Here is a 27,500-nt window from a genome sequence, read left to right on the forward strand (position 1 = left end):
TTCAAAGAGGTAAAGCTGCCACTTTCCCCTCTAATTCTCTTCCTCCTCCCCCTTCTCTCTCTCTCTCTCTCTAACTCCTCTCCTCCAAGCCCTCCCTCCTCCCTTCTACCTTCTCCCCTTCCATGTCTGCACGGCTCTCCATTCACACACACACACACACACACACACACACACACACACACACACACACCACACACACACACACACACACGCACACACACACATAATAATGTTTGATCTCTTTTTAGGCATTCATTATCCAGCATTCTATTTTGTTACTTTCAGCCTAACTCTAAATTATAAACAAACACACATCTTGTTGCACTGTTACACACACACACAAAGAGAGAGAGAGAGAAAGAAAGAGAGAGAGAGAAAGAGATAGATAAACACACACACACACACAGTCTCTTGTCCTTTCGTCATTTCATCCTCTCTCTTCCCTTTCTTCCACATGGAGGCACTGACGCAGACTGAGTAGACATCTAAACGTCTGCTCATCTCTGCTCTGTCCCTGCTGGGTCCCAGCACAGCACAGCACAGCACAGCACAGCACAGCGGACTCTTCCTCATGTGATTGGATTGGATTGCATAACCATAGAACTCTTCACCTCTCCCACCCTCCCTCTCTCCCTCCCTCTCTCCCTCCCTCTCTCCCTCCCTCTCTCCCTCCCTCTCTCTTTCCCCATCTGTCTTTATTATCCCCTTCTCTCTTTCTCCATGTAAATCTTTCGCTGTCACTCTCTCCATCTCTGTCTTAGCCTCTCCCCCTTTCTCTCTCTCCATCTCTGTCTTAGCCTCTCCCCCTTTCTCTCTCTCCATCTCTGTCTTGCCCGCTCCCCCTTTCTCTCTTCATATCAGCATCACTCTCTACATTCTCTCACTCTCTATCAGTCTCTCTTTCACTCTATCATTCTCTCTTTCACTCTCTACATTCTCTCTTTCACTCTCTATCATTCTCTCTTTCACTCTATCATTCTCTCTTTCACTCTCTACATTCTCTCTTTCACTCTCTATCATTCTCTCTTTCACTCTCTATCATTCTCTCTTTCACTCTATCATTCTCTCGCTTCCTTCTCTCTCTTTGTCTGCATCCTTTTCTCTTTCTCTCCCTCCTTTCTCCTATCTTCTCTCCTCTACTGTAGTTCTTCATCTCTCTCTCTCTCTCTCTCTTTCTCTCTCTCTCATATGACTGCATTCTCAAACCAGCTTAAGACAGAACAGCAGCCAGCCAGAGTCTATCAGCTGCTTAGTGCTCTGCTTTGCATGGGACTCCACAGAGATCTCCATTTTATTGGGCGCAATAAACATGCAATGTCCTTTGGAATGAGCAGTTGATTTCCACGCACAGAGTTGAGTTAGCACTGTGTGTAGTGTTATCTGAATGGGAGCAGAGAGCAGATCGGGACCAGCTATGGCAAGACGGGGAATTACGCAACTAACTAAGACAAAACATAAACACAAAGACACAGGCAGACACAAAACACAACATACGCACAGACACACACATGCACACATATATACACACACACACACTCACACACACACACACACACACACACACACACACACACACACACACACACACACACACACATACACACACTCACACACACATACTCTACTCACACACACACACATATGCACACATGCACACGCACACACACACACACACACACACACACACACACACACACACACACACACACATACACACACACACACACTTTATAAAAACACACACAAGCACATGTATGCAAACACAAAATATACACAATATACACACACACACGCACACACACACACACAAACATTCTTCATAACATTCTTCACAAACATTCTTCATAAGATACACGCACACACACACACACACACCCACCCATGCTTGAGTCGTGTCCACACTAACCCCCATGGCAGCTGTCCCGTGCAGTTGTCCAGCAGGCAGGCAGCGTCTCACCGCAGGGTGAAAAAGGTGCACCGCAGACCACAGACTCGCCAGACACTTCCAGGATTTAAACCCTTCCTGTAAGCCAGGGCTCCTTCAGGCACCCCTGCAAGCCCTCAGCTGTTCCCCAGGGCAAGGCTACACATGCGGGGACTCCCCCTCTCCTGCTCTGGGGGTCTGGAGATGGAGCCCTGGGTCATTTTTAGCTCGGGCAAGGTCAGGGTCAGCCCAGACAGTGCCCCCCCACCCCCTCCATCCTACAGTCATCAACCTAAGACAGGCATATTTTTGGACAGGCATATTTTTGGGCACCCGTGTGTTGGTGCTTGTCGCATAGTTGGCATTCTCTGGCAGGGTGTGGGTGCGTTGTAATGTGAGGTGGGCATTCCACTGGTAATGGTTTGTCATAACATTTTCAGTGTGTGTGCGTGTGCATGTCTGTGTGTGTGAGGGTGGTATGAATGATTTGTATAATATCAATGTGCAAAGACACATATGTGTGCTCACTCAGACAAGTACCCCACCCCACCCCCACCCCCCTACCCCACACTCACACACACACACACACACACACCAATATCATATGCTCTAAATAACTGTAAAAGAGTTATGCTAAATAACTCAAATACATTTCCCTGTCCCTTAATGACGTTTATATAATACACTCATGTACATCTGCGCACACACACACACACACACACACACACACACACACACACACACACACACACACAGGCACACATACACACACAACAACAACATACACTCTCTACAAACAACAATTCTAAATGACTAAAATGCATTTCCACTGTTCTGTCTCCATGCCAATGAGAAAGAGAGGAAGCTCACAGGCCTTTATAGCCGATGGCAACGGCTCAACTGTGACCGATAGCCTTTGTTCAACGCAGCAACCTGATCCACATGAGATTTGAATCAGTTGAATGCTGGACACAGTGTTTTCAAATATTTAAATTGGTCCAAGACCAACCCGGCTCCCCCAGCCTGGCCACAAATCATATCTGTATATCACATCACAAGCATGATTGCTAAAAAAAAACACCTCTTGAGCTTGTTGTCTTTCATTTTGTAGCCTAGATATTGACATATATTTGTTTGAAGCCTGAATAAGAGGCTAACGTGATCTCACTTCATCCAGGGCTGATTTGAAGCCAGATTAGTCAGAGTGTTACCAGGAAAGAACACATGTTTCTAATGACTCCACCTATTGGTTCCTGGCTACAACAGAGGCTTCAGTGTTGAGAGTGATTTATGTCAAAGGCTGAATTCAATTCAATTCCATTCAAAAAGGCTTTATTGGCATGACCATTCACAAGAAAGCATATTCACCCCTTGCAAGTGACGTCACGTTTTGTTCGCGCCACAGCAAAATAGCCTAGTGGACGGCAAGAACACGAATCAAATCAATGGGTTGTAATGGGACATATGCACAGCTAGGAGATTATAGTGAGATTTAACCCGTAGTAATGCCCTTCCACGACTGTTGGCTTATTGTTTTTGGAATACAACAACATCCCATGTTCTTGCATAGATATATTTTGGTTTGTTTTTCTTTGTGTTTCGGGAGTATTTCAACCACAATTGCATGCTTATCTCCTCAGTGTATGAAGCACAGCAGCGGTTGCTATAGCAACCATAGACTCTGAACAGGACTGACAGATAGCACTTAGGCAAAGTCTTTGGCAAGATCTGAATGTAAACAGATAATACCGTTCAAGTTTTTTTTAATTTCCTATTTCTTTCAATTCTTTAACTTAAGACATGTAAGAAGTAAGTTTATTAAGCTGGGCAGCATTACAAACTGACGAGTTACATTAGCCCTAGCACTATGAGCTACGATAAGCGTTAGCTAGAATAGCTAGCTTCTAAGTGTGGCAGCTAGTTATTATTTCATGTTCTGATATGACATTCTTAACGTTTTGACTATGTTACAACTGATAAAAAGCAAGACAAATAAAGTAACCAAATCGCTTTGCAATATTTTAGTCCAGAAATACTTATGGGTGTTCATTTACCATAATGTTAATTACAGTAGCCCTAACGTAACGTTATCTCCCCTTGCTGTTACCACCAGTTTTAATAACTTTACATTTGCAATCATGACCCATTTCATCTAACAACACCACTGGCATCTTCTTTGACTATCAGACCCCAAACAGCAATACATTGAACTACAAAGATGTTATAGTAATGGTGTTCAGTTCATCATAATCTTTATGACATAATGTAATTTGCCGTCCGTCTCCCATCTTTTTGCCGTCCAGCATGGAGCCGTCACGTGACTTAAGTCACGTGTCTGCAAGGGGTGAATACAATATGTATAGACCCTTTCAAGAGAGTTCCATTACCAGCATCATGATTGTTCCCACAAGGCTTCCGTTTTAACATTCCATATGTTATCTTCAGAGGAAGTAGATTGGGAACCAAATAGAATGTTCAAGCATTGTTTTTGTTTTTATTGTTGAAAGGGTCTATAGGTTTACAAAACATCAGAACATAAAATAATACAGAATCATAAAACACTAGGTGTGAAAAACATAAGCAGACCAATGGACACACACACACACACACACACACACACACACACACACACACACACACACACACACACACACACACAGGGATATAGGAGGAATAAAAAAGGTGAAGAAGGATGGAATGAGACTTTTCTCGTGATTTTGTACTTGGTCCATGCACATTTTACCTGTCATATTATCTCAGGCTTTGGCATTTTTGTACACAATATAGTAATGCTAACAAAGCTTGTCTTAATGCTAATCACTTGAATTGAATTGAATTGAATTGAATTGAATTGAATTGAATTGAATTGAATTGAATTGAAATGAATTGAAATGAAATTAAAAATGAAGGCATGTGTGTCTGGTGACGGAGAGAGAGAGAGAGAGAGAGAGAGAGAGAGAGAGAGAGAGAGAGAGAGGGAGGGAGAGAGAGAGAGCTGGGTGGTCGGGTTTCATGTGGTGACAGCAGCGTGTGGGTATCTAGTGGGCATTGTTTGGGCACAAGCTGCCAGCCGACCCTCCTGCATCATGCATCATTAATGCTTTGGGACTGGGCAGAACACACACACACACACACACACACAAAACACACACACACACACACAAACACACACACACACACAACACACACACACACACACACAAACACACACACACAACACACACACACACACACAAACACACACACACACACACAAACACACACACACACACACACACACATACACACACACACACACACACACACACAACACACACACACACACACACACACACACACACACACATACATGTGGAGGTTCCTACATCAACAAAGCACTACTCCACTCAACCTACTGCACCCAATCACTTTACCGACGCCAGTCTCTTTCTGCCTTACATCCCTAGGAACACACACATACTCTCTCTTTCTGCCTTACATCCCTAGGAACACACACATACTCTCTCTTTCTGCCTTACATCCCTAGGAACACACACATACTCTCTTTCTGCCTTACATCCCTAGGAACACACACATACTCTCTCTTTCTGCCTTACATCCCTAGGAACACACACATACTTTCTCTTTCTGCCTTACATCCCTAGGAACACACACATACTCTCTCTTTCTGCCTTACATCCCTAGGAACACACACATACTCTCTCTTTCTGCCTTACATCCCTAGGAACACACACATACTCTCTCTTTCTGCCTTACATCCCTAGGAACACACACATACTCTCTCTTTCTCTCTCTTTCTCTTTCTCTCTCTGTCCATCTATCTATCTACCTCACTCCCACTCACACTCACTCACACTCACCCACACACACAAACACACACACACATTCCACTCCCCCACATTCATTTAGCAGCCTTTCAATAGCCCATTCTGTAATGGGATTGCATACAGACTGAAGTGCCCTGTGGATACTACAGTCTTCACTTACTGTATCTCTCAAATCTGACCGTCTGTGTGTGTGTGTGTGTGTGTGTGTGTGTGTGTGTGTGTGTGTGTGTGTGTGTGTGTGTGTGTGTGTGTGTGTGTGTGTGTGTGTGTGTGTGTGTGTGTGTGTGTGTGTGTGTGTGTGTGTATGTGTTTGTGTACAGTATGAGAGACAGGGACCAATAAATATGCACAGTGGATGTGGATATACTGCCATCTAGTGTATAGTAGGCTTAGCATCAAGATTGTGAAGGTAGTGCGACGTGTGCATAATAATTGTCAAAATATTACATATCATAATTATATGACCCCCCTTCTCTTTTTTTTCTGTCTCAGGTGTGTGGGGAAAAGACCCGCTTCGAGAAGCTCATGGAGTATTTTAGTCATGAGGAGAGCAACATTGACTTCATGGTGAGCAGGGCTGAACATGAAACAAGATGGCATCTGGCAGCTTCATAAGCCACGCTGACATTTAAGAGAGAGAGAGTCAAAGTGCTGATGGACATTTATGACTCCACATAATCCAGATACTTCACACACACACACACACACTGAAACACACACACAAACACCTACACACACACACACACACACACACACACACACATAAAATCACCTTGTTCAGTATGTTAATGTACTTTATAAGTATGTGAGCATTAACTGATACAATGGAGGATCCCAATAACATTAAAGCTGATTTATTAGATAATTATCATCAGCATCCATAACATATTTATAAATAATTATAAAATATTTACAATGCATATTCATAGAGAACTGCTAGCAGGTTGCATGTCGTGCACCATACGGACTGCAGCCTTAGATGTGAATCTAAACATTCATTAATTACAAGATTAATGATCTTTTCTGTGCTTCTTTCTTCCTCCACCAGGTGGCGTGCATGCAGTTCGTCAACATTGTGGTCCATTCGGTGGAGAACATGAACTTCAGGGTGCACCTGCAGTATGAGTTCACCCACCTGGGCTTGGACGGCTGTCTAGAGGTCAGCGAATCTCACACCTTCTCCCTGATAGAATGCAGAGCAGCAACGGAACCTGTGGCTGAAATGGACATCTGGAAATGTTTTCGAGAAACTTTGAACATTTGTTATATTAACAATGTTTTCCAGATACTCTCCAAATCCCAAGCAACTTGTAACATTTGTTATGATAAATTTATCTGATGATGTGAATGAAAACAAAAGCAATGACCCCTGGATGTTACTAGAGCATGACTGTCTCACTTGAGCCAGTTGAGAAAAGGATAAAAAACCAATTTCAAGATATTACAGCCACTTACGTTTTTATGTGTGTGTGTGTGTGTGTGTGTGTGTGTGTGTGTGTGTGTGTGTGTGTGTGTGTGTGTGTGTGTGTGTGTGTGTGTGTGTGTGTGTGTGTGTGTGTGTGTGTGTGTGTGTGTGTGTGTGTGTGTGTGTGTGTGTGTGTGTGTGTGTGTGTGTGTGTGTGTGTGTGTGTGTGTGTGTGTGTGTGTGTGTGTGTGTGTGTGTGTGTGTGTGTGTGTGTGTGTGTGTGTGTGTGTGTGTGTGTGTGTGTGTGTGTGTGTGTGTGTGTGTGTGTGTGTGTGTGTGTGTGTGTGTGTGTGTGTGTGTGTGTGTGTGTGTGTGTGTGTGTGTGTGTGTGTGTGTGTGTGTGTGTGTGTCTTGTAGCGTGTCCATGTGTGTGTGTGTGTGTGTTGTGTAGAGGTTGAAGCTGACGGAGAGTGAGCGTCTGCAGGTGCAGATCCAGGCCTACCTGGATAACGTGTTTGATGTGGGCTCTCTGCTGGAGGACGCGGAGACTAAGAACGCTCTCCTGGAGCACCTGGAGGAGGTGCAGGAGCACAACAGACAGGTACCAACACTCAGCAGAGAGAGAAGGAGGACTCCTCTATATCTCTTTATGGGACTCGTCTTTTTCTCTGTTCTGCTCTTCTCTATTTTTGAATTTCCCTTTGGGGATCAATAAAGTATCTATCTATCTATCTATCTATCTATCTATCTATCTATTCTTTTTCTTTTTTTCTTCTCTTCTTAGTTTTCTTGTTCTTCTTCTTCTTCTTCTTCTTCTTCTTGTTCTTCTCTCTCCCTCTCTTTAACACACAGATATATATATATATATATATCTGTGTGTCAAAGAGAGGGATGTTTTGTGTTAAAGAGAGGGATATATATATATATATATATATCTGTGTGTTAAAGAGGGGGATGTTGTATTGGCTATGGTCTTTGGTGTCTCTGAGTGCCATGTGCTGTGTGTGTGTTGTAGCTGAACAGCAGGTTGGAACAGAGTGAGAGAGAGAATGAAGAGAAGGTGTGTGAGCTGGAGAAACAGCTCATCCAGACCACGAAAGAAGTAGAGATACTGAAGGTAATCATGCACACACACACACACACACACACACGCACACACACACACACACACACACACACACACACACATACATATACCCTTATATACACATGCACACACACACACACACACACGCACATACACACACACACACGTACATACATACACCCTTATATACACACGCACACACACACACACACACACACACACACACGCACATACACACACACACACGCACATACATACACCCTTATACACACACACACACACACACACACACACACACACACACACACACACACACACATGTATGCATCAGTAAAGCTACTACTATAAAAACGGTCATGCTGTAAATTAGAATATAATGAAAATATTCTTCCTGGACACTTGGGACTGAGAACACACACACGTATAAATACAGTACACACACATCTAAGAAAATTCTCTCTGTGTACATAAATGGATGGATATGGATGGATATATTTACATACGCGCGCGTGTGTGTGTGTGTGTGTGTGTGTGTGCGTGCGTGTGTGTGTGTGTGGCGTGTGTGTGTGTGTGTGTGCATGTGCGTGCGTGTGTGTGTGTGTGTGTGTGTGCGTGTGTGTGTGTGTGTGTGTGCGTGTGTGTGTAACAGGAGAGTCTGCGGGAGTCCTGTTCGCAGGTGACCGTGCTGCAGCAGAGAGAAAGAGAGCGAGAGCTGGAGAGGGAGAGAGAGAAGGAGAGAGAGCGAGACCGTGACCGCGACCGAGATCAGTCCGCGCGCGCCCTCGTGGACCTGGAGCAGAAGGTCCAGGGTCTGGCGGAGCAAGGTCTGATCCGGGTGGAGAGGAACGCGTCTGGGACGCTGGACATCCACGTAGTGCCTGTCAGAGTGGAGCAAGTGAGCAGCCAACCTCCTGTGCAGTCAACAGGTGAATAATATGCAGATGCGCACACACACAGTACACTCATACATATACACCTTTTCACATGTGCACATACACACACACACACACACACACACACACACACACCACCTACACCGAGACAAACGCACACACACACACATATTCTCTCTCACACACATGAATGCACATGCAAACATACACTCAAATGCCAGGGAAAAACAAATGCACACACACGCACACACACACACACACACACACACACACACACACACACACACACACACACACACACACACACACACACACACACACACACACACACACATATTTTCTGTCAAATATGAGACAGACAAATACAAGTACAGACAAATGTTGGCATTATTTCAGATGAATGACCACACACACACATACATCCACATTACTCTAACAAGCACAGAGAGTATAAAAACAGCCTCCTTAGTATTCTTGTGCCGCTTGTCATTACAGAAACCGATGGGGCAGTAATCAGTGACTCTCCCGCGGATCCTGCCCCCGCGCAAGAGACCCAGCCACCTCCACCCCCTCCTCCTCCGCCTTTACCCCAACCTTCCCCAGCTCCACCACCACCACCACCCCCTCCACCTCCCCCTGGGTGTGGACCCCCACCCCCACCCCCACCTCCCCCTGCCTATGGAGGACCAGCTGCCCCAGCAGCAGCTTCAGGTGAGAGGGGAGAGCAATAACGATTGATTGATCATTTCCTGCCTATTAACCGAGGTGTATAGATTGATTTTGCAAAATGTATTCAGCTATGAGGTTGATACACATGTGTGGGCTAGACATGGGAATGCAGTTTTTCTTCATTCCTTTTTCTAATTACAGTGTGGCACCGTCACATTAATTTAAGTGTTCCTTAACCTTTATTATTGCACAGAACATTACCTTGATTTCATATAATGTTTATGTATGAGGAATGATATTCACATGTATACCTGTGTAATACATGCCCAGACCCCAAACTTCAGCTTCACTTGTTAACGTTGCCCGACGTTCTACGGATCTGGTGAGATCTATCTCGTTTGGTATTTTTTGGCGTGGTATACCACTGAATCAGCGCTTGACTTTTTGCCTTTTTTGTTGTGGATTATATATTTTTCCGTTGCGTTCCGACAGAGGATTATACTCGCGGCCTACCTGTTTCCTGGTTGGAACTTGTAGCGCGATCCTGGGATGGACTTGAAGTTTTTCTTTAGTTTGGACTTTTAGTTTAATTTTGTGGACTGAGACTAAGGGGGGGATTCAAGTATTGTGTGGTTGCACGGGATAATTGGTGCAATAATAATATATTGCGCTAAGCGCGTCATTCAATTGAACTGTTTGGTGCGTCTTTTCTTGTTTGTGGTCAGCGCCGTCTGAATATTTGTTGGTTGCTGTGTGCTTTATTAACGGCAGTATACCTGCTCTTATGCATATTTGTTTGTGTAATAAGGCATTAAGTATTTGTGACAGTATTGCAGTGTTTTCTTATGATCGATTACTACTCTCATTCCCAATATCCCCTTGTGCGTTCATAGTAACACAGCTGTTTAAAAAGAATGTTAAAGGGCTGATTGTTACAACAGTAAAGCACAGTCTGATTTTGATTGATTCGGCTACTGGGCACTGTGTGTGACTGTGTATGTGTATATGTGTGTGTGTGTTTGTGTGTGTGTGTGTGTGTGTGTGTGTGTGTGTGTGTGTGTGTGTGTGTGTGTGTGTGTGTGTCTGTGTGTGTGTATGTGAGTGGATGTTTGTCGTTTTTAATCTGCATAAATCACTGTTGTGAAGTTTATACATGGTGCGTCTAATACACTGCAAAATACTGTAAATAACGATGGACAGCCCGGATCCATGCCCCTCCATTCTAATTCTAAAGAGATTGAGCTAAAATTCCGCCACATATTGATTCATTGGAAGCTAGAATTTATGCAGTGAGTTCTGAAGCCAGTGCAGCGTTGTCAAGGTCTGTCCAGAATTGATCATATTTGGTTAAATCTTTCCCTTCTGTTGGCTTCCCTTTTGACGTACGTTGTGTGTGCTGTCCATTGTTGTGTGTGCTGTCCATCTGTCAGGATACCCACAGACTCAGGTCAACAGGATCGGTTCAAGCATCAAAGCTGTATTTATTAGAAGAATACGTGTCTCAGTCAAAACTCACAGAAGATCAATCCAAAATGAACAAGGTAAATGAGAAGCCTCCAAAAACACAGAAGATCCAGAAACAGCATAAACGGAAATCCAAAGAGAGTCCTTAAAGAATATTCAAACGCACAGAGGAACTGACTTAACTGAGGGAGAGAAAAGTCCAGGATCAAGGGTAGAGAGCACTGTGTGACGGCCAAGGGTACAGATCTGAGTCTCTGGAACAGTGACGAGGACAGACAGGTAGCCAAGGTCTCAGCTGCTTAAAAAGTGTTTCAGTGTGATTGCCCACAGGTGTGGGTAATCAGTACTCAGGGGAGAATGATTGAGTGGTTGCCAGCGATTGAGGAGTGGGTGTGGCTGAGGCAGAACCTGGCATGGCTGTGACATTACCCCCCCCTCCAGGGGGCGCTTCTGAGGACGAGGGGGCCTGGCGACGTGGTCGACCTCGGCGGCGAGGAGCAGGTCGACTGGGATGGGCATGATCGAACTCCACAAGCAAGGCAGGATCAAGGACGTCATCTCGACGAACCCAGGCGCGATCCTCGGGGCCGTATCCCTCCCAGTCGATCAGGTATTCTAGTCTACCTCTACGCCGCCGAGAGTCGAGGATGTCCTTGATGGAGTAAACAGGACCCTCGTCCAGGAGAAGCGGCAAAGGGGGCTCTGAAACAGCTCCAGGCTCTGTGGAGGAAGGAGAGATGGGTGAGTGATAAGGTTTCAGCAGAGACACATGGAATGAAGGATGGATCTTATAACTAGGGGGGAGTTGGAGACGGTGACAGGATTGATTTGGTGCGTTATAGTGAAGGGACCTATGTAACGTGGACTCAATTTCCTGGAGGGAAGGCGCATGCGGATGTTCCGTGTGGATAGCCAGACTTTCTGCCCCACCGTGTACTCTGGTGCCGAGGAGCGTCGAGCATCAGCATGATGTCTGTGGCGGTGGATGGCCCTTTGAAGATGGTGGTGTGCCTCGCCCCAAACACGCTCACTCTCTCTGAACCAGGAGTCAACTGCTGGAACATCAGATGGTTCGCCTGACCAAGGGAATAATGGGGGTTGATGGCCGAGTATGCACTGAAATGGTGTCAGACCCGTGGTTGGCTGCTGCAGGGAGTTCTGCGCATACTCGGCCCAGGGAAGGAATTTGCTCCAGGAATTTTGATGGCGATGGCAGTAAGTCCACAAAAAATGACTGATCTCCTGAATCTTACGTTCAGTCTGCCCATTGGTTTCAGGGTGATAGCCAGATGTCAAGCTAACCGTTACCCCCATCAGACGGAGAAAGGCCTGCCAGAAACGCGAGATGAACTGTGGTCCTCTATCAGACACAACGTCTTCAGGAATTCCAAAATTGCGGAAGATGTGGGTGAACAGAGCATCAGCAGTCTCTGAAGCAGTTGGAAGCCCTCTTAGAGGTAGTAATTTGCAGGCCTTGGAGAATCGATCCACGACGACAAGGATGCAGGTGTTCCCATCGGAAGGAGGAAGGTCGGTGATATAATCGACTCCCAGGTGTGACCAAGGTCGTCTGGGCACGGGCAGGGGTATCAACTTCCCAGCCGGGAGATGGCGAGTGGTCTTAGCCATAGCACAATCAGGGCAACCGGCCACGTATCTCCGAACATCGCCAGCCATTCCTGGCCACCAGAAGCGATCCTGGAGGAGAGAGAGAGTAGCTTGGCCTCCTAGATGCCCAGTTCCTAGCGAGGAGTGTGTCATTGTGAGGAGGTGGGTTCGGAGGCTTTGTGGAACATAAGTGCGATCTGCTGGAGTGTTCGGTGGTGCTGGGTCTGTTGCAGTGGCGTTAGCCAGCTGTTCCTCCCAACTCCACTGGATGGGGCTCACAAGTACTCCTGCAGGTAGGATCGTTTCTGGGGGCTCGTTGGTTCCGCTGGGGTGATGGACACGAGATAGGGCATCGGCTCGACAGTTGTGAGATCCTGGCCTATAACTGATCTTAAAATTGAAGCGAGTAAAAAACAGTGCCCACCTGGCCTGCCGTGGATTGAGACGTTTAGCTTCCCGAAGGTACTGGAGGTTCTTATGATCGGTGAGTACGAGGAAGGGGTGCTTGGCTCCCTCCAGCCAGTGACGCCACTCCTCCAGGGCAAGCTTGATGGCCAACAACTCACGGTTGCCGATGTCGTAATTGCACTCGGCCGGGCTCAGCTTCCTGGAGAAGTAGGCACATGGATGGAGGCGTGGTGGCTGTCCATGATACTGAGACAAGACAGCACCGACTCCGGTGGTGGATGCATCGACCTCCACCACAAACTCATGGTCAGGATTTGGTTGGTGGAGAACTGGTGCTGAGGTGAAGGCGTCCTTAAGGTTCTGGAATGCCTGGGAAGCTTCGGGGGTTCCACTGGAGGATCTTGGCTTTCCCTCGGAGTAGAGAGGTGAGTGGTGCAGAAATCTGGCTATAGTTATTTATGAAGCGTCTGTAAAAGTTAGCAAAACCTAGGAAACTCTGCAACTCCTTAATGGAGTGCGGAACGGGCCAAGACAGAACTGCATCTACCTTCCCATCATCCATACTGACCCCCTGGGCGCTGATCTGGTAGCCCAGGAATTGAACTGTTGTCTGGTGGAAAGTACACTTCTCTGCCTTTACGAAGAGTTGGTATTCTCGCAATTTAGACAGAACCTGGGTGACATGTTGGACATGATCTGAGAGGCTTGCTGAATATATCAGGATGTCATCAATGAACACAATGACAAATGTATTAAGGTACTCACGGAACACCTCGTTCATGAATCCTTGGAAGACTGAGGGGGAGTTAGATAACATCTGGCATTACCAGATACTCATAATGCCCAGTAGGTGTGACAAACGCAGTCTTCCACTCATCGCCACCATCATTATCAGCCAGTGGGGGAGAGACTATCTTTGGTTACTAATGAGAACTGGAAGAGTGACTGCAATTCATCATGTTTCAGACAAAAATTAGTCAGTTTTAATTAGTCAAACTCCCAGTTCCTATTATGGTTTTACCCCATTTAGCTGTAGATGTCAGATGTAATATCAATTATATCCAAACTGGGTGTAGAAGTTGTTTCTGAGTCACAGTGTCCTTGCCAGGTTTTTATGGACTGGCTTGACTACACGCCCAGAATTGGATTTCATGTAAAAATGCAACCTGGACTGACGTGTGTGTTTTTGACTCATAGCTCATCTCTATTTTTGTATCTTGTCTCTTTTGTCACTCTGTTTTTCTGCACTCCTCTGCTTCTGTCTCGTTAACACTCATCCCACCACTGTCTTTTCTGCACCCTTCTTCTTTTTCTCTCTTTTTTTCTGTCACTCTACTTTTACTTTGTCACTTCTCTTTGCCCTTCTTCCCCGCTCTCTCTACCCCCTCTCTCTCTCTCTCTCTCTCTCTCTCTACCTCTCTCTCTCTACCTCCCCTCTCTCTCTCTACCTCTCTCTCTCTACCTCTCTCTCCCCCTCTCTCTCTCTACCTCTCTCTCTCTCTACCCCCTCTCTCTCTACCCCCCCCTCTCTCTCTCTACCCCCCCCTCTCTCTCTCTCTACCTCTCTCTCTCTCTCTCTCTCTTTTGCATCCTTTTTCTTTTTCTGTAACTTTTTTCCTTCTCTCTACTTTTTCACTTCTTTGTCCCTCTCTCTCTCCACCCCTCTCTCGTCCTCTCTCTCTCTCTCTCTCTCTCTCTCTCTTTCCCTCTCTCATTTCAGGCGTGAAGACCAGGAGGCCTATTCAGACTAAGTACCGCATGCCCTTGTTTAACTGGCAGGCTCTGAAGGCGGAGCAGGTGGCTGGCACCATCTTCACCGAGCTGGATGATGAACACGTGCTACTGGTGAGCAACACAGATGTGTGTGTGTGTGTGTGTGTGTGTGTGTGTGTGTGTGTATGTGCATGTGAGTGAATGTGCATGTGTGTGTGAGTTTGTGTATGTGAGTGGATGTGCGTGTGTGTGTGTGTGTGTGTGTGTGTGTGTGTGTGTGAGTGTGTGTGTGTGTGTGTGTGTGTGTGTGTGTGTGAGAGACAGTGTTCCTATTGCTTGGTGTCTGTATAAGTTTATGGAATTTAAAACTGATTTCAATGTGCTTGAATCAATCTGTGGCAGAATATTAATCTTGTTTCTTCCTTCCTGTCCATCTATCTGTCTCTCTCTCTCTCTCTCTCTGTCTCTCTCTCTCTCTCTCTCTCTCTCTCTCTCTCTCTCTCTCTCTCTCTCCTTCAGGAGTTGAACATGGACGCATTTGAGGAGCAGTTCAAGACCAAGGCCCAGTCTGCGCCAGCGGACGTGGGGACCCTGAGGATGAGGACCGCCCACCGCGCCCCCAGCAAGGTCACCCTCATGGAGCCCAACCGGGCCAAGAACCTGGCCATCACCCTGCGCAAGGGCGGCATGACCGCGTCCAGCATCTGCACCGCCATAGAGACGTATGACCACACACACACACACACGCACATGCATGCACACATGGACACTCATTCGCACGCACGCACTCATACACCCACACACACACATACATGCACGCACACATAGACACATACACGACACACACACACAAGGACACACATGGTCACTCATTCACACACACACACACACACACACACACACACACACACACACACACACACACACACACACACACACACAGTGCTGAAGGTGCACTCAGTATTTCCATTTGAATAGATATCTTCATTCTCCTGCGGGGCCTCTTATCCTGCCTTCATTTTGCTTGGTGATTTGAATCTTCTTCTCATTCCATTCTTCTCTCTCTTTCTCGTTTTATTTCTTACTTTTCCCTCATTCTTTGTCTGCTGCTTCCTATTTCTAGCCTGACGCTGTCATACTCAAATTCTAGTCAGAATATGAGTCTGATACTGCTCCATTGGGGCGTAATTATGGGGCGTGTTTCAACCGATACAGGGGGGGAATGCCTCTGCACTCAACTGGATAGACCTAACCAATCAGAGCAACAAAATAGCTTACCGTGAGGTGTAGGAAGAAAACACACAAACAATCCTTCTGCTCCTGTATCCCCTCTGTTTTTAAAAATAATTCTGTTGAACAGTGATATGCTACAAACATTAAACGTTAAACAGCTGGGAAAGGCTGTCGCAAATCCCTCGAACAGGTGGTCAATCAGAGATTTCAAACGAACGAGGGAACATGTCGCAATGCAACAGCAACTGTTTTCCCTTGATGAAAGTGAAACCACCAGTTTTCCCACATCTCAACTTTGGCCAAAGTTTCAGAAATAATCGTTTTCAGTGATACAAACTCATTAAATAATATGAATTTTCCATATGGGGTCTTAAAAGCCATGTATCCTTCTAGCCACAGCGTTTTAGTTTCAAACATAAGCCTAATCTAAGTGTGCTCAGATGACGTGATAGACCAGGCGCTGTTGCTCACCTGTCCATCATCGTAAAGCCTGATTTGATTGGTCCGCCCGATTTAGGGCGAGCATACTTGCCCCACAATGGAGCAATGCCAGACCAAACTTCCTGTGGGGCGGGACTAAGTTTGGAATGGCACCCAGGCTATCCTATTTCAGCATTTTCATTTATTGCTCTCAGTCTTCCAGTGGCTTTCCTATCATGTTGATGGTATACACTACAACATCTATGGTATACTCTACCATTTCTATGGTATACACTATGATGTCTATGGTATACATTATAATGTCTATGGTATACACTATGATGTCTATGGTATACACTCTAATGTCGATGGAATACACTATAATGTCGATGGTATACACTATAAATGAAGGACTATTGTCCATGTAGATGGATTGGGGATAGCAATAATACATGCATTAATTGTGTCACTCAAATGTAAATTCTAATTGTACACTGTATACACTAGGTACATCATATACATCAAAATGGAAGGGGAGGACTGCAAAGAGATGGTTTGGGGATAAGTAGGCTACCTACATTAATTGTGTGTGTGTGTGTCTCTCTCTCTCTCTCTCTCTCTCTCTCTCTCTGTCTCTCTGTCTGTCCAGTTATGACCTGAAGTCTCTGAGCCTGGACTTCCTGGAGCTGCTGGAGCGGTTTGTGCCGTCCGAGTACGAGCAGAGGCTGATTGGGAACTATCTGCGTGAAGGGCGCCCCCTGGAAGAGCTGAGCGAGGAGGACCGCTTCATGGTGCGCTTCGGCCGCATCCCGCGCCTCACGCTGCGCATCAGCACGCTCACCTTCATGGGCAACTTCAGCGACAGCGTCCAAATGCTGCAGCCGGTGAGGACGAGCCCCCCATCACACACACACAAACACACACACACATGCACAAACACACACACACACACACACACACACACACAAAAACACACACACAAACACACACACACACACAAATACAAACACACACACACACACACACACACACACACACACACACACACACACACACACACACACACACACACACAGACACACACACACACATATAGGCTTTTGATGGTATATAGGCTTGGTTGTTGATTGGCTCCTGGATATATTTCAAGGGCCCCTGATAGTGTTGGCCATTATGTTCCCCTGTCATTGCAGGGCCCTTACTTTTCCCATCTTATGGCGCACCTGCTGCTAACAAACATGGATTACACTTTACTTGACAGTATCGACATAAGAGTGACGTGACACTGTCATGAATGTTTCATAAACAAGTCATAAACGTTTATGATATAACGCTTCTGTTTTCAAGTGACATTCGGTTTTTGTCATAACAAGTTAGGGTTAGGGTTAGGATTAGAGTTAGAGATTAGGATTAGGGTTAGGGTTCATGTGTCATGACAGTGTTATATGTTCATGACTGTCATGTCACTCTTATGTCGATACTGTCAAGTAAAGTGTTAGCCAAACATGTTCATTAATGTGGTAGAGAAGGTCACGACCTTGAGAGCATGCCCAGAAAAGTCTCAGGTCCGCAGGGAGCCTAAAAGGCAACTTTAAACATTTTGCCAAATTACATTACCGGTATTTACTATTTGTCCAAACATAACTAAAAATATGTTTTGTAATATATCAAATCACTAGACCACTGTAGATATTTTGGCATTAAATTACAAAATGACTTACATTTTATAATAACTATATAAATGTATTTTAGGTTCGAGTGTGATCCAAGTCATTTCCCGATCCCACCCCATCTCTCTTTCCCACCCATTCCTACTTGCTTCCTGACACTCGCTTCTCTGTCCTATCGGATTAAAGGCATAACCCTCCCTCAAAACAACAAACAAACAAACGACCAATCGATTGTGCATCTTGTCTGTTTTTCTCTAAGCATCATGTTTGCATGTGGACTGTTGAATCACTCAACTGTGAAAGAATAAAAGTGTCCATATGACTAACAAGAGCGCTGCACAGTGTGTGGCTGAGACAGCCCCTCAAATCTTGTCTCACTTTTATATTAAAAAAAAGAAACCAGTAAAAGCAGCAGAAGCAGAAAAAAGCTTTTGTGACTTTCTGTCTAGAGGCATTTATCTTAATTATTGCTGCAATAATGTGTTGAGTGCTTGTGTGGTTTAAGTACAGTGTGCTGGGAGAGGACTATCTATACTATGCTCTTGAGCATAATTCAGATAACAAATGAAAGCTTTTATTTTCTCATTACACTAAGAAGCAAGAGATGATAATCAGTTTATTTGTGTGTGTGTGTGTGTGTTTGTGTGTGTGTGTGTGTGTTCACTTCTTGCAGGGTCCATGAAGAACATTTTAATTATATTCTGCAGTTTATAATCATTTTCTTGGAGTTGTAACTTTGTTATGAGACTTGCACTGGTGTGTACATTTGGTTACTGATTTTGTTATTTTCCTTTTGTTTTTCCAGCAACTAGATGCCCTCATCGCAGCCTCCATGTCCATTAAGTCATCCTCCAAACTGAAGAAGATACTCGAGGTACAGCACACCACAGAAACCTGTAACATCATTTTGGTGGTGAATTCACAGCATCTGCTACAAAGATTCAGAACAAAGCTATCATTATTACCATTATCAAGAAGTCAAAGAAGCATTATAACATACACTTCCAGCTGCAAAGGCTTACTGGGTAACACCATCATCAATGCTGCATGAATTCTGTTATGAGTATGTATAAATAGTTATATAATACTAATGTCAGTAATTATGGTATTAATATATATTTAATTTCACATTAATTGTGTTTAACAACCACAAGAGTACAGTAGTGTGACTTTTAACAGTAGTACTCTGGTAGTACATGTTGTGTTGTGGAAGTAGTGGTTGTAGGCTATTGGTCGTTAGCGTTCTGCTAAGAGTTAGCTTTTTTAGCCCGAGTCAGGTGTTTGGCCCTGATGTTGCAGACAGGCAGCAAGCATGGCCTGAGGTGCTGTCTCTTCTCGTAGATCATTCTGGCTTTCGGGAACTACATGAACAGTGGCAAGAGGGGAGCAGCCTTCGGGTTCCGACTACAGAGCCTCGACATGGTGAGACACACACACAAAACCACTTTAATAACCTACAGAGTTTATCTATACATTTATAATATGTAAGGTCAACAATAGACCCTTTCAACAATAAAAACAAAAACAATGCTTGAACATTCTATTTGGTTCCCAATCTACTTCCTCTGCATTAAGATAACATATGGAATGTTAAAAAGGAAGTCTTGTGGGGCCAACTATGATGGAACTCTCTTGAAAGGGTCTATAATTTCAGACGAGGAAACACAACAGAAGCAATTACCCTTTGACAACATTCACACAATTCAAAACTTCTACATTGATATTTATGAACATGCAGTAGGCCTATAACCAAACTACTACAGTAACACTCACATAATTTAACTTTGGAACATTTATATATGAAGGCTTATACAAACACAAAACAAACACAACCTATCAGTTTAAAATTATGACTGTGAGTAAGTTCTGCAACATTTTTGTTTTTCAGTAGATATGGAAATAAGTTTCAGGTTACTGATGCAGTGGCATCCAAAGAAACTCTGAAGGTTTACTGAAATATTTAAAACCTTGTCTTTCTCTTGTAAGATATCCGCATCTTACAATACTTGTCACATCGCTTTTGTACTTTGAAGCCTACTATTAGCATATTCTGGGTCTTGTGTTGTTGTTCCTCTGATAAACATGAATATGCTAAACTTTTTGTCACGCATCAAGTGTGTGTGTGCATGATGTGTTTTTCTATTCTGTGAATTGCCTTTTCACTCACACTTTCCCTGAGCTCTCCGCCATGTAACTTCATATAAACATGTTATAACAGATGTTAAAGTTGTGTAGGTAACTGTCAGATAGATCTCAGAATTGTGTGCAGTATGGTATCTTGTGGTATTCACTAATAAGCTGTCATAGTGGCAGATATATCCAAAAGGATGAATTAAAATTCAACGTTATTGTCATTGTGCAGAACACAGGTACAAATGCAAATGCAATGTGGATGCTGAAAGTATTGTTAAGTGTGTGTGTGTGTGTGTGTGTGTGTGTGTGTGTGTGTGTGTGTGTGTGTGTGTGAGAGAGAGAGAGAGAGAGAGAGAGAGACACACACACACAATTAATGTAGTCTGCATGAGTGTGCATGCGTCACATGCATGCATGTCTGTGTGTGAGTGTGTGTGCGTGCGTCACATGCGTGTGTGTGTGTGTGTGTGTGTGTGTGTGAAACTCATGAGCAACGGTTGTGCTTCTGTGTGCTCTCAGCTGCTGGACACCAAGTCGACTGACCGGCGGCAGACCCTGCTCCACTTCATCGTCAGCATCATCCAGGAGAAATACCCCCAGCTGCAAGGCTTCTACTCCGAGCTGCCCTTCATGGACAAGGCAGCACTGGGTGAGTGGGCAAAATGTGGACACACACACACACACATGCATATGTACACACTCAAACTAACAGACAAACAAACAAATAAACAAACAAACAAGGGGGATGTACACACAGAGAAGGCCCACATACACACATCATGCATGTGTACCACACACACACACACTTGACCACTTTTTACATTAGGGTGCATAAAGTAGACAGACAACTTCATGTGAGGCATAGAGAAGACATATACAGTAACTCACACCACATGTGTCCCTGTTGCAGGTGAAGGCCCACACACACACACACACACACATCATGCATCATGCATGTGTACCACACACACACTTGACCGCTTTTTAAGTTAGGGTGCATAAAGTAGACAACTTTATGTGAGGCATAGAGAAGACATATAACTCACACCTTTATGTGAGACATAGAGAGGACATATAACTCACACCACGTGTCCCTGTTATGCCAGTGTCTCTGGACAGCATCCTGCAGGACGTGCGTGCCCTGGAGAGGGGTATGGATTTGACCCGGAGGGAGTTTGAGGAACAGGAAGAGAGCATGGTGCTGAGAGACTTCCTGTCCAGCAACGAGAAGCTGCTGGAGTCCATGGTGAAGGACAGCAAGACCGCACAGGTCAGCAAATAAACAGGAACCCGCAAAATAAACAAACACAACAACATACAGTTTGACACTGAATGGTTGGTCTCAGCAGTATGTGAAATATTTGTATAAATACTCAAATGTATAGCACTACATTAAAGTGGCCTCTACGCTTAAGAAACAAAAAAAGATTTTAAGGAAAATGAATCACTTTTTTGTTTACAATCTCGGTGCTTGGAAACCCGTGAACATAAATACAAATCAAGATGTATTCAAATTCAAACAGGCGTTTGTGACCCTGTAGTCTTATTTGTAAGGTAAGATTAAGAGGTGTAGAAGGGCACAACACCAGTGTTATGGGTTTGACCCCTGCAACATACTGCAACTTGATTACCGTTCCTCAGTTGCAAGTTGCTTTGTATAAAATCGTCTGCCACATTAATCAGTGTACAGTAATTTCCTGTGTATTAGCCGCATTGTGTACAGTATAAGCGACAGGGCAGTGCTTTATGTTATGTTAAAAGAAACAAAACCATATTAATACCATATTAACTGCCCCCGTGTATTAACCTCATAGTTAAAGACATTTTGCAAAATCAATGTATAAGCTGCGGCTAATAGTTGGGAAATTATGGTAAATATATTTTTGGTGTCTGTGTGTGATGGAGTGCCGCCACTACGGTTGAGTATTCTGCTCTGACTGCCATGCCAACGAACCTGACTCTTTGACGTTACGGTCAAGCTGCAGGTTTGAGACCCAGGTTTGTGGGCTCGATGGTGTTTTAAGCCCCCACCGTCGACTTCAAGGCAGCGCTGCAACCGTCGACTTCAAGGCACTTAACCCTAACCCTAGCGTCTTCCATGCAGTGCTGCCTGGAAAACGACATTGGGGGCTTAAAATACCAAACACCAGTTTGTGGCTGGGTGGGATCACTGATCTCTTCCCTTCGCTACACTGTGAAATATTATGTGTTAATATGTCTTATCCATTGCAGGAGGTGTATGACTCCGTGGTGGAGTACTTTGGTGAGAACCCCAAGACCACCCCTCCATCCGTGTTTTTTCCTGTGTTCGCCCGGTTCATCAAAGCCTACAAGGTAGAACAGGCTGCCTTCTCCACACACCTCACACACATACAGAACGCCTCACCTCTGATCTCTGCCACTAGGCGGCACCACTATAAAGATTGCATACAGTTTTTTTTTTACCCATAAGTGATACAAAATATTGTGTTGAAGTTGTAATGACGAAGCTCAGTGGAGTGTTGCTAAGAGATTTTTCCACTTAGTCACCCTTGTTGTGTGTGAAAAGGAGCAGTAATCTAACTGAGGCTTTCATCATTTGAGATTTAGCAATGCATGGAGATTATTCTTACTTGCGTCTGGGTGTTACACTTCACCGATCTGCTCTGTCTCTTTTTCTTCTCCTTTTTCCGGCGTTCTGGTCTTTTTTACTTTCCGTCTGGCTCTTTCTCTCCCTCCCTTTTTTCATCGTTTTCATACTCACCCACTCCACACCATCTCTCTCTCTGTCTCTCTTCCTCTCTCTGTGTGTCCTTACTTTCTCTTTCTCTTTCCCTCCCCCCCACTCTCTCTCTCTCTCTCTCTCTCTCTCTCTCAGAAAGCGGAGCAGGACATTGGGCAGAGGAAGAGGCAGAGTGCTGTGATGGGTGAAGAGGGCCGTGAGACGCTCCCATCACCCACAGGCAAAGCTGACTCTCACAAGGTAGCCCTCACACACACACTCACACGCACACACACACACACACACGCACACACACTCACATGCACACACGCACACACACGCACACACACTCACATGCACACACACACACACACACGCACACACACTCACACACACTCACATGCACACACGCACACACTCACATGCACACACGCACACACACTCACACACACTCACACGCACACACACGCACACACGCACACACACTCACATGCACACACACACACACACACACACACACACACACACACACACAAACAGTGCACATACACACAGGGTTGGGTCAGATTACTTTGAAATGTAATCCATTACTGACTACAAATTACATGGCAATCAGTAACGTAATCAGTTGGATTACCAAAAACATGTAACGTAATCTGATTACTTTAGGATTACTTTTAGATTACTTCAATAAATATGCCCATTAAGTAAAAGACACCACCACCGAATTGATGAAAGAATTCTCATTCTATTTTTCTTCACTCTTCTCCAAACAATGAATTTAGGTTTCGCTGGATTTTTTTGACCCAGGGACATGGCCTGAGATTGGTATAAAAAAGGGAAGCATTAAACCTAAATGACATCATGTCCATTTCAATTGTGGGGGTGAGAAAATTATTATTTTGGGATGTTTTTCAACCAGGGCGACCTGGTGACTTTCTCAAAGTAAACGGTAACACTAAAACAAGAGGCTACATTAAGATTAGGAGGAAAAGATCAGGCAGTGTGCCGAGAGACCTGCCCCAATAGTATGTAAGTTAGTAAGTAAGTATATATTTTGATCCCATGAGGATCCGTGAATTAGTGAAGTCGAACCGGCAAGCCCAAAGGCCGAAGCCCTAACCAGTGGGCCATGGCTGCCCCAAAAGGTAGCATTTCAACATTAAACCACACAATGATTCAAAACATACAGCCAAACAAGGCAAGAAATGGTTAACAGAGAACAATATCAACATTTTAGAGCGGACCTCAATCCGTCAAAAAAGTGAGCACAAGGCCAAAGTGATGGCAAATAATCGTTCCTGCCTCAAAATCCAGATTGCTGCTAAAAAGGTGCAGTCTACAATCATTGTGGAGACATGAAGAGGCTTGGTGGGTATTATGAACCATTTTGAGAGCTGTGGTGGTAAATAAAGATGTTTCCAGTGAGTGTTTAAAAAGGGTATGAATAATTTTGAACATGCAATTTTTAATAAAAAACATTTTTTTTTATTCCATGTTTTCACCACATTGTCTTGCAACCTTTTGGCATGTGAATTTTCAGTGTCATTTTAATTAAGAACAAACATATTGGTCAAGAGAAAATCAATATTTGCCAGGGGTATGAATAATTTTGTTCTTAACTATATCTTAAAAAACATCCAAATGAACTGCTTGTCAAATTAAAAGATAGCTAGGCTATCCTAAGAAAGTTGCATTGTTTGCATGATAAAATGTAATCAGGTAATCCCCAACAATGTAACTGTAATCTGATTACACAATGTTTTTATTGTAATCTGGGCTGATTATAGTTACTTGACTTTTGTAATCTGATTACGTAATTCAGATTACATGTAATCCATTACTACCCAACCCTGCATACACACACACACGCAACACGCAAACAGCATGCTTGTAAGCATTCACATCCATGCTACATTCATACAAACTCATAAAATCAAATGTGCCCATACTAGTCATAAAGTCATCCTTGCTCAAGTCACAAAGTATGCCTAATGTAATATTGATGAACTTTCTCTAATAAACATCTCAGCATCTATTTCAGGCTACAGCACAGTACATCCAAATACATTCTGCCCTTTTGGTGCTTTCCCAAACCCACGCCAGCAGAAACATCTAAACATGTTCCGGGGCCTGGCCAGGGATTTGAAATCATATTTTTTCAAATAGCAAATTCCATCAGGTTTAAACATACTGTTGTATTATTATGTTCAAAGGATACAGTACATCCAGATGTATTGATGTATTTTGTAATTAACATTTTATAGATTCCCTTTAGTACTGTTCTCTAGCCAAAGGCATTGGAGTTGGTATGGTATTCTCCCACAAACAGAATTAAAGATTAAACATTATTGATCTGTTCCATTAGAACCCCATGTGTGTGAGTGAGTGTGTGTTTCATGCGTGTTCATTTATTGACTACCTCATCTCCCCTTTGGTTAATACGAATGACCTTTGATCTCTCTGCAGTTACCCACAATGCCTAAGCTGCCACAAATGGACCTGATCGCCGAGCTGAAGAAGAAGCAGGTCACATCGCTGGTGCGGGAGGGCAAGGACGGCGCCATCGAGGACATCATCACAGGTCAGTGTGGGAGGGTTACAGGGGTCAGAGGTCAGAGGGTCCCACAACACCTCAGATTTAACCGGACATGGAATGGCTTAGTCGTCAGTACCAGCAGAGTGAGAAGCCTAGGAAATGGATCTTAAGGGAGAAATCCGGCGAGTTTTCAGATAGATCTCCGTTTCTCAAGGTCACCGAGTACGAAACAAAACAAAAACGATCCGTTTTACCTAACTCGAGTTGCCACAACCAGTAGCTAATGCAGCCAGGCAGCTACAGCGTTAGACTCTGTGGGCATGTACATGGGGGCTCAAGGACATGGGGGAGGGGGGGTCACTCCTGGATGCCTGCCTGTTTCTTTTTACCATCTGTGGCTATGTCTAGTGCTGTATACTGTCAAATTTCCAATAGAGTGTCTGTAGGAACACAATAGGTTGAGCATGTTATAGTCACTGTATATGTAATGCCAGATGAATGTTTCATTATTCGTGATATAGAGTTGTCATTGTAAAAATCTCTAGAATATGTACTATTTGCTATTTACTAGTGTATTTACTACTTTTTATTTGTTCCTTCATCCTTATGTATCTCTTTCTTTCCAAAGAAATACATTGCTATTTACTTACATGGTAAAGAGTTACATGACTTGTTGGAAGACTTCCTCTACTATACCTACTGCCTCTGTGTTTTATGGACCCTTTCAAGAGAGTTCCATTATCAGCATCATAGTTGGCCCCACAAGACTTCCTTTTTAACATTCCATATGTTATCTTAATGCAGAGGAAGTAGATTGGGGCCCAAATAGAACGTTCAAGCATTGTTTTTGTTTTTATTGATGAAAGGGTCCATACGTTCTCTCTGTTATCCTCCAGCAAAACTACTCATCACTTCATCTTACTTCATTTTTTCCCATCAATGGTCTTCTTAGTCACTCTATTCTCTTCCTCTTTTTCCTTCCTCTCTTTCTCATCTCCTTCTCTCTCCCTCCCTCTGTGTGTCTCTCAGCTCTGAAGTCTGTTCCTTTCACGGCGCGCTCAGGGAAGCGTTCCTCTCGCCTGCTCTGCGATTCGGGCTTCAGTGACGACAGCCCCTCCTAACTCTGTCCCCTTTCCCTGCCTCTCTGCTCCGCTCTGACGTTACAGAGGTATCCTGCACTTTCTCTGTCTTTCTACGTCTGACGGGTGTGGTCAGATTTAGTCAACGTTTCCGGTCGAATATTTCTCATTTTTTCTTTCTTTTCAGATTGTATATTCACACAATAGCTTTGGCTTTCGTCACGTGTTCTTGTTTCTATGCCTTTTCCTCTATGCTCTCTCTCTCTTTGTGTCTTCTCTCTGACAACATCTCATGTTTTTTTTTTCAGTTGAATTGTTTTATCTCTGTGCTCGTCTGAAGCGCTGTTTTATTTTTCTGTTTGAAGACACATTTTCGGCTGTTCGGCTCCCACTGGGATTTATGAAAGTTGCTATATATTAGCGCCCCCTCGCTCTCTTTCTCTCTCACACACACACACACACACTCTCTCTCTCTGTGTGCTAAAGCTGCTCTGTGATGAACATTTGATTTTGTATCTTTATTATGGGATGCATGTCTCCCCAGGAGACCTTCCCCAGCGTTTGAGTCCCCTTTGCTTTAGTGATTTCTTAGAAAAACTGCATAATGAGTTCATTTCTGCGGCAGCCATGGGGACTAGAGTACAGTATTTCTGATGAGGCAGAAAAATCTCTGTTTCAGTCTCTCTCTCTCGCTCTGTTTTAGCATGATTGTCTGTAAGCATAACTG

General features: G+C 44.3%; 1 protein-coding gene across 1 annotated transcript in view; it reads left to right on the forward strand.

Annotated features, from left to right (window-relative positions):
- fmnl1b (formin-like 1b) overlaps positions 1-27,500 on the forward strand; it is a gene marked incomplete in the record, with an annotated part of 51,414 nt that overhangs the window by 22,759 nt on the left and 1,155 nt on the right. Inside the window, 17 exon segments of the mRNA XM_048233019.1 lie at positions 6,244-6,318; positions 6,800-6,910; positions 7,608-7,757; positions 8,172-8,273; positions 8,893-9,169; positions 9,632-9,847; positions 15,006-15,130; positions 15,518-15,720; positions 17,301-17,535; positions 19,127-19,195; positions 19,663-19,743; positions 20,974-21,103; positions 21,561-21,724; positions 22,687-22,788; positions 23,312-23,416; positions 25,625-25,739; positions 26,724-26,862. Of these exon segments, the coding sequence (XP_048088976.1) occupies positions 6,244-6,318; positions 6,800-6,910; positions 7,608-7,757; positions 8,172-8,273; positions 8,893-9,169; positions 9,632-9,847; positions 15,006-15,130; positions 15,518-15,720; positions 17,301-17,535; positions 19,127-19,195; positions 19,663-19,743; positions 20,974-21,103; positions 21,561-21,724; positions 22,687-22,788; positions 23,312-23,416; positions 25,625-25,739; positions 26,724-26,815 (2,352 nt within the window).

This window comes from Alosa alosa, chromosome 22, assembly GCF_017589495.1.
Source record: "Alosa alosa isolate M-15738 ecotype Scorff River chromosome 22, AALO_Geno_1.1, whole genome shotgun sequence".
In the NCBI taxonomy this organism is placed as follows: domain Eukaryota; kingdom Metazoa; phylum Chordata; class Actinopteri; order Clupeiformes; family Clupeidae; genus Alosa; species Alosa alosa.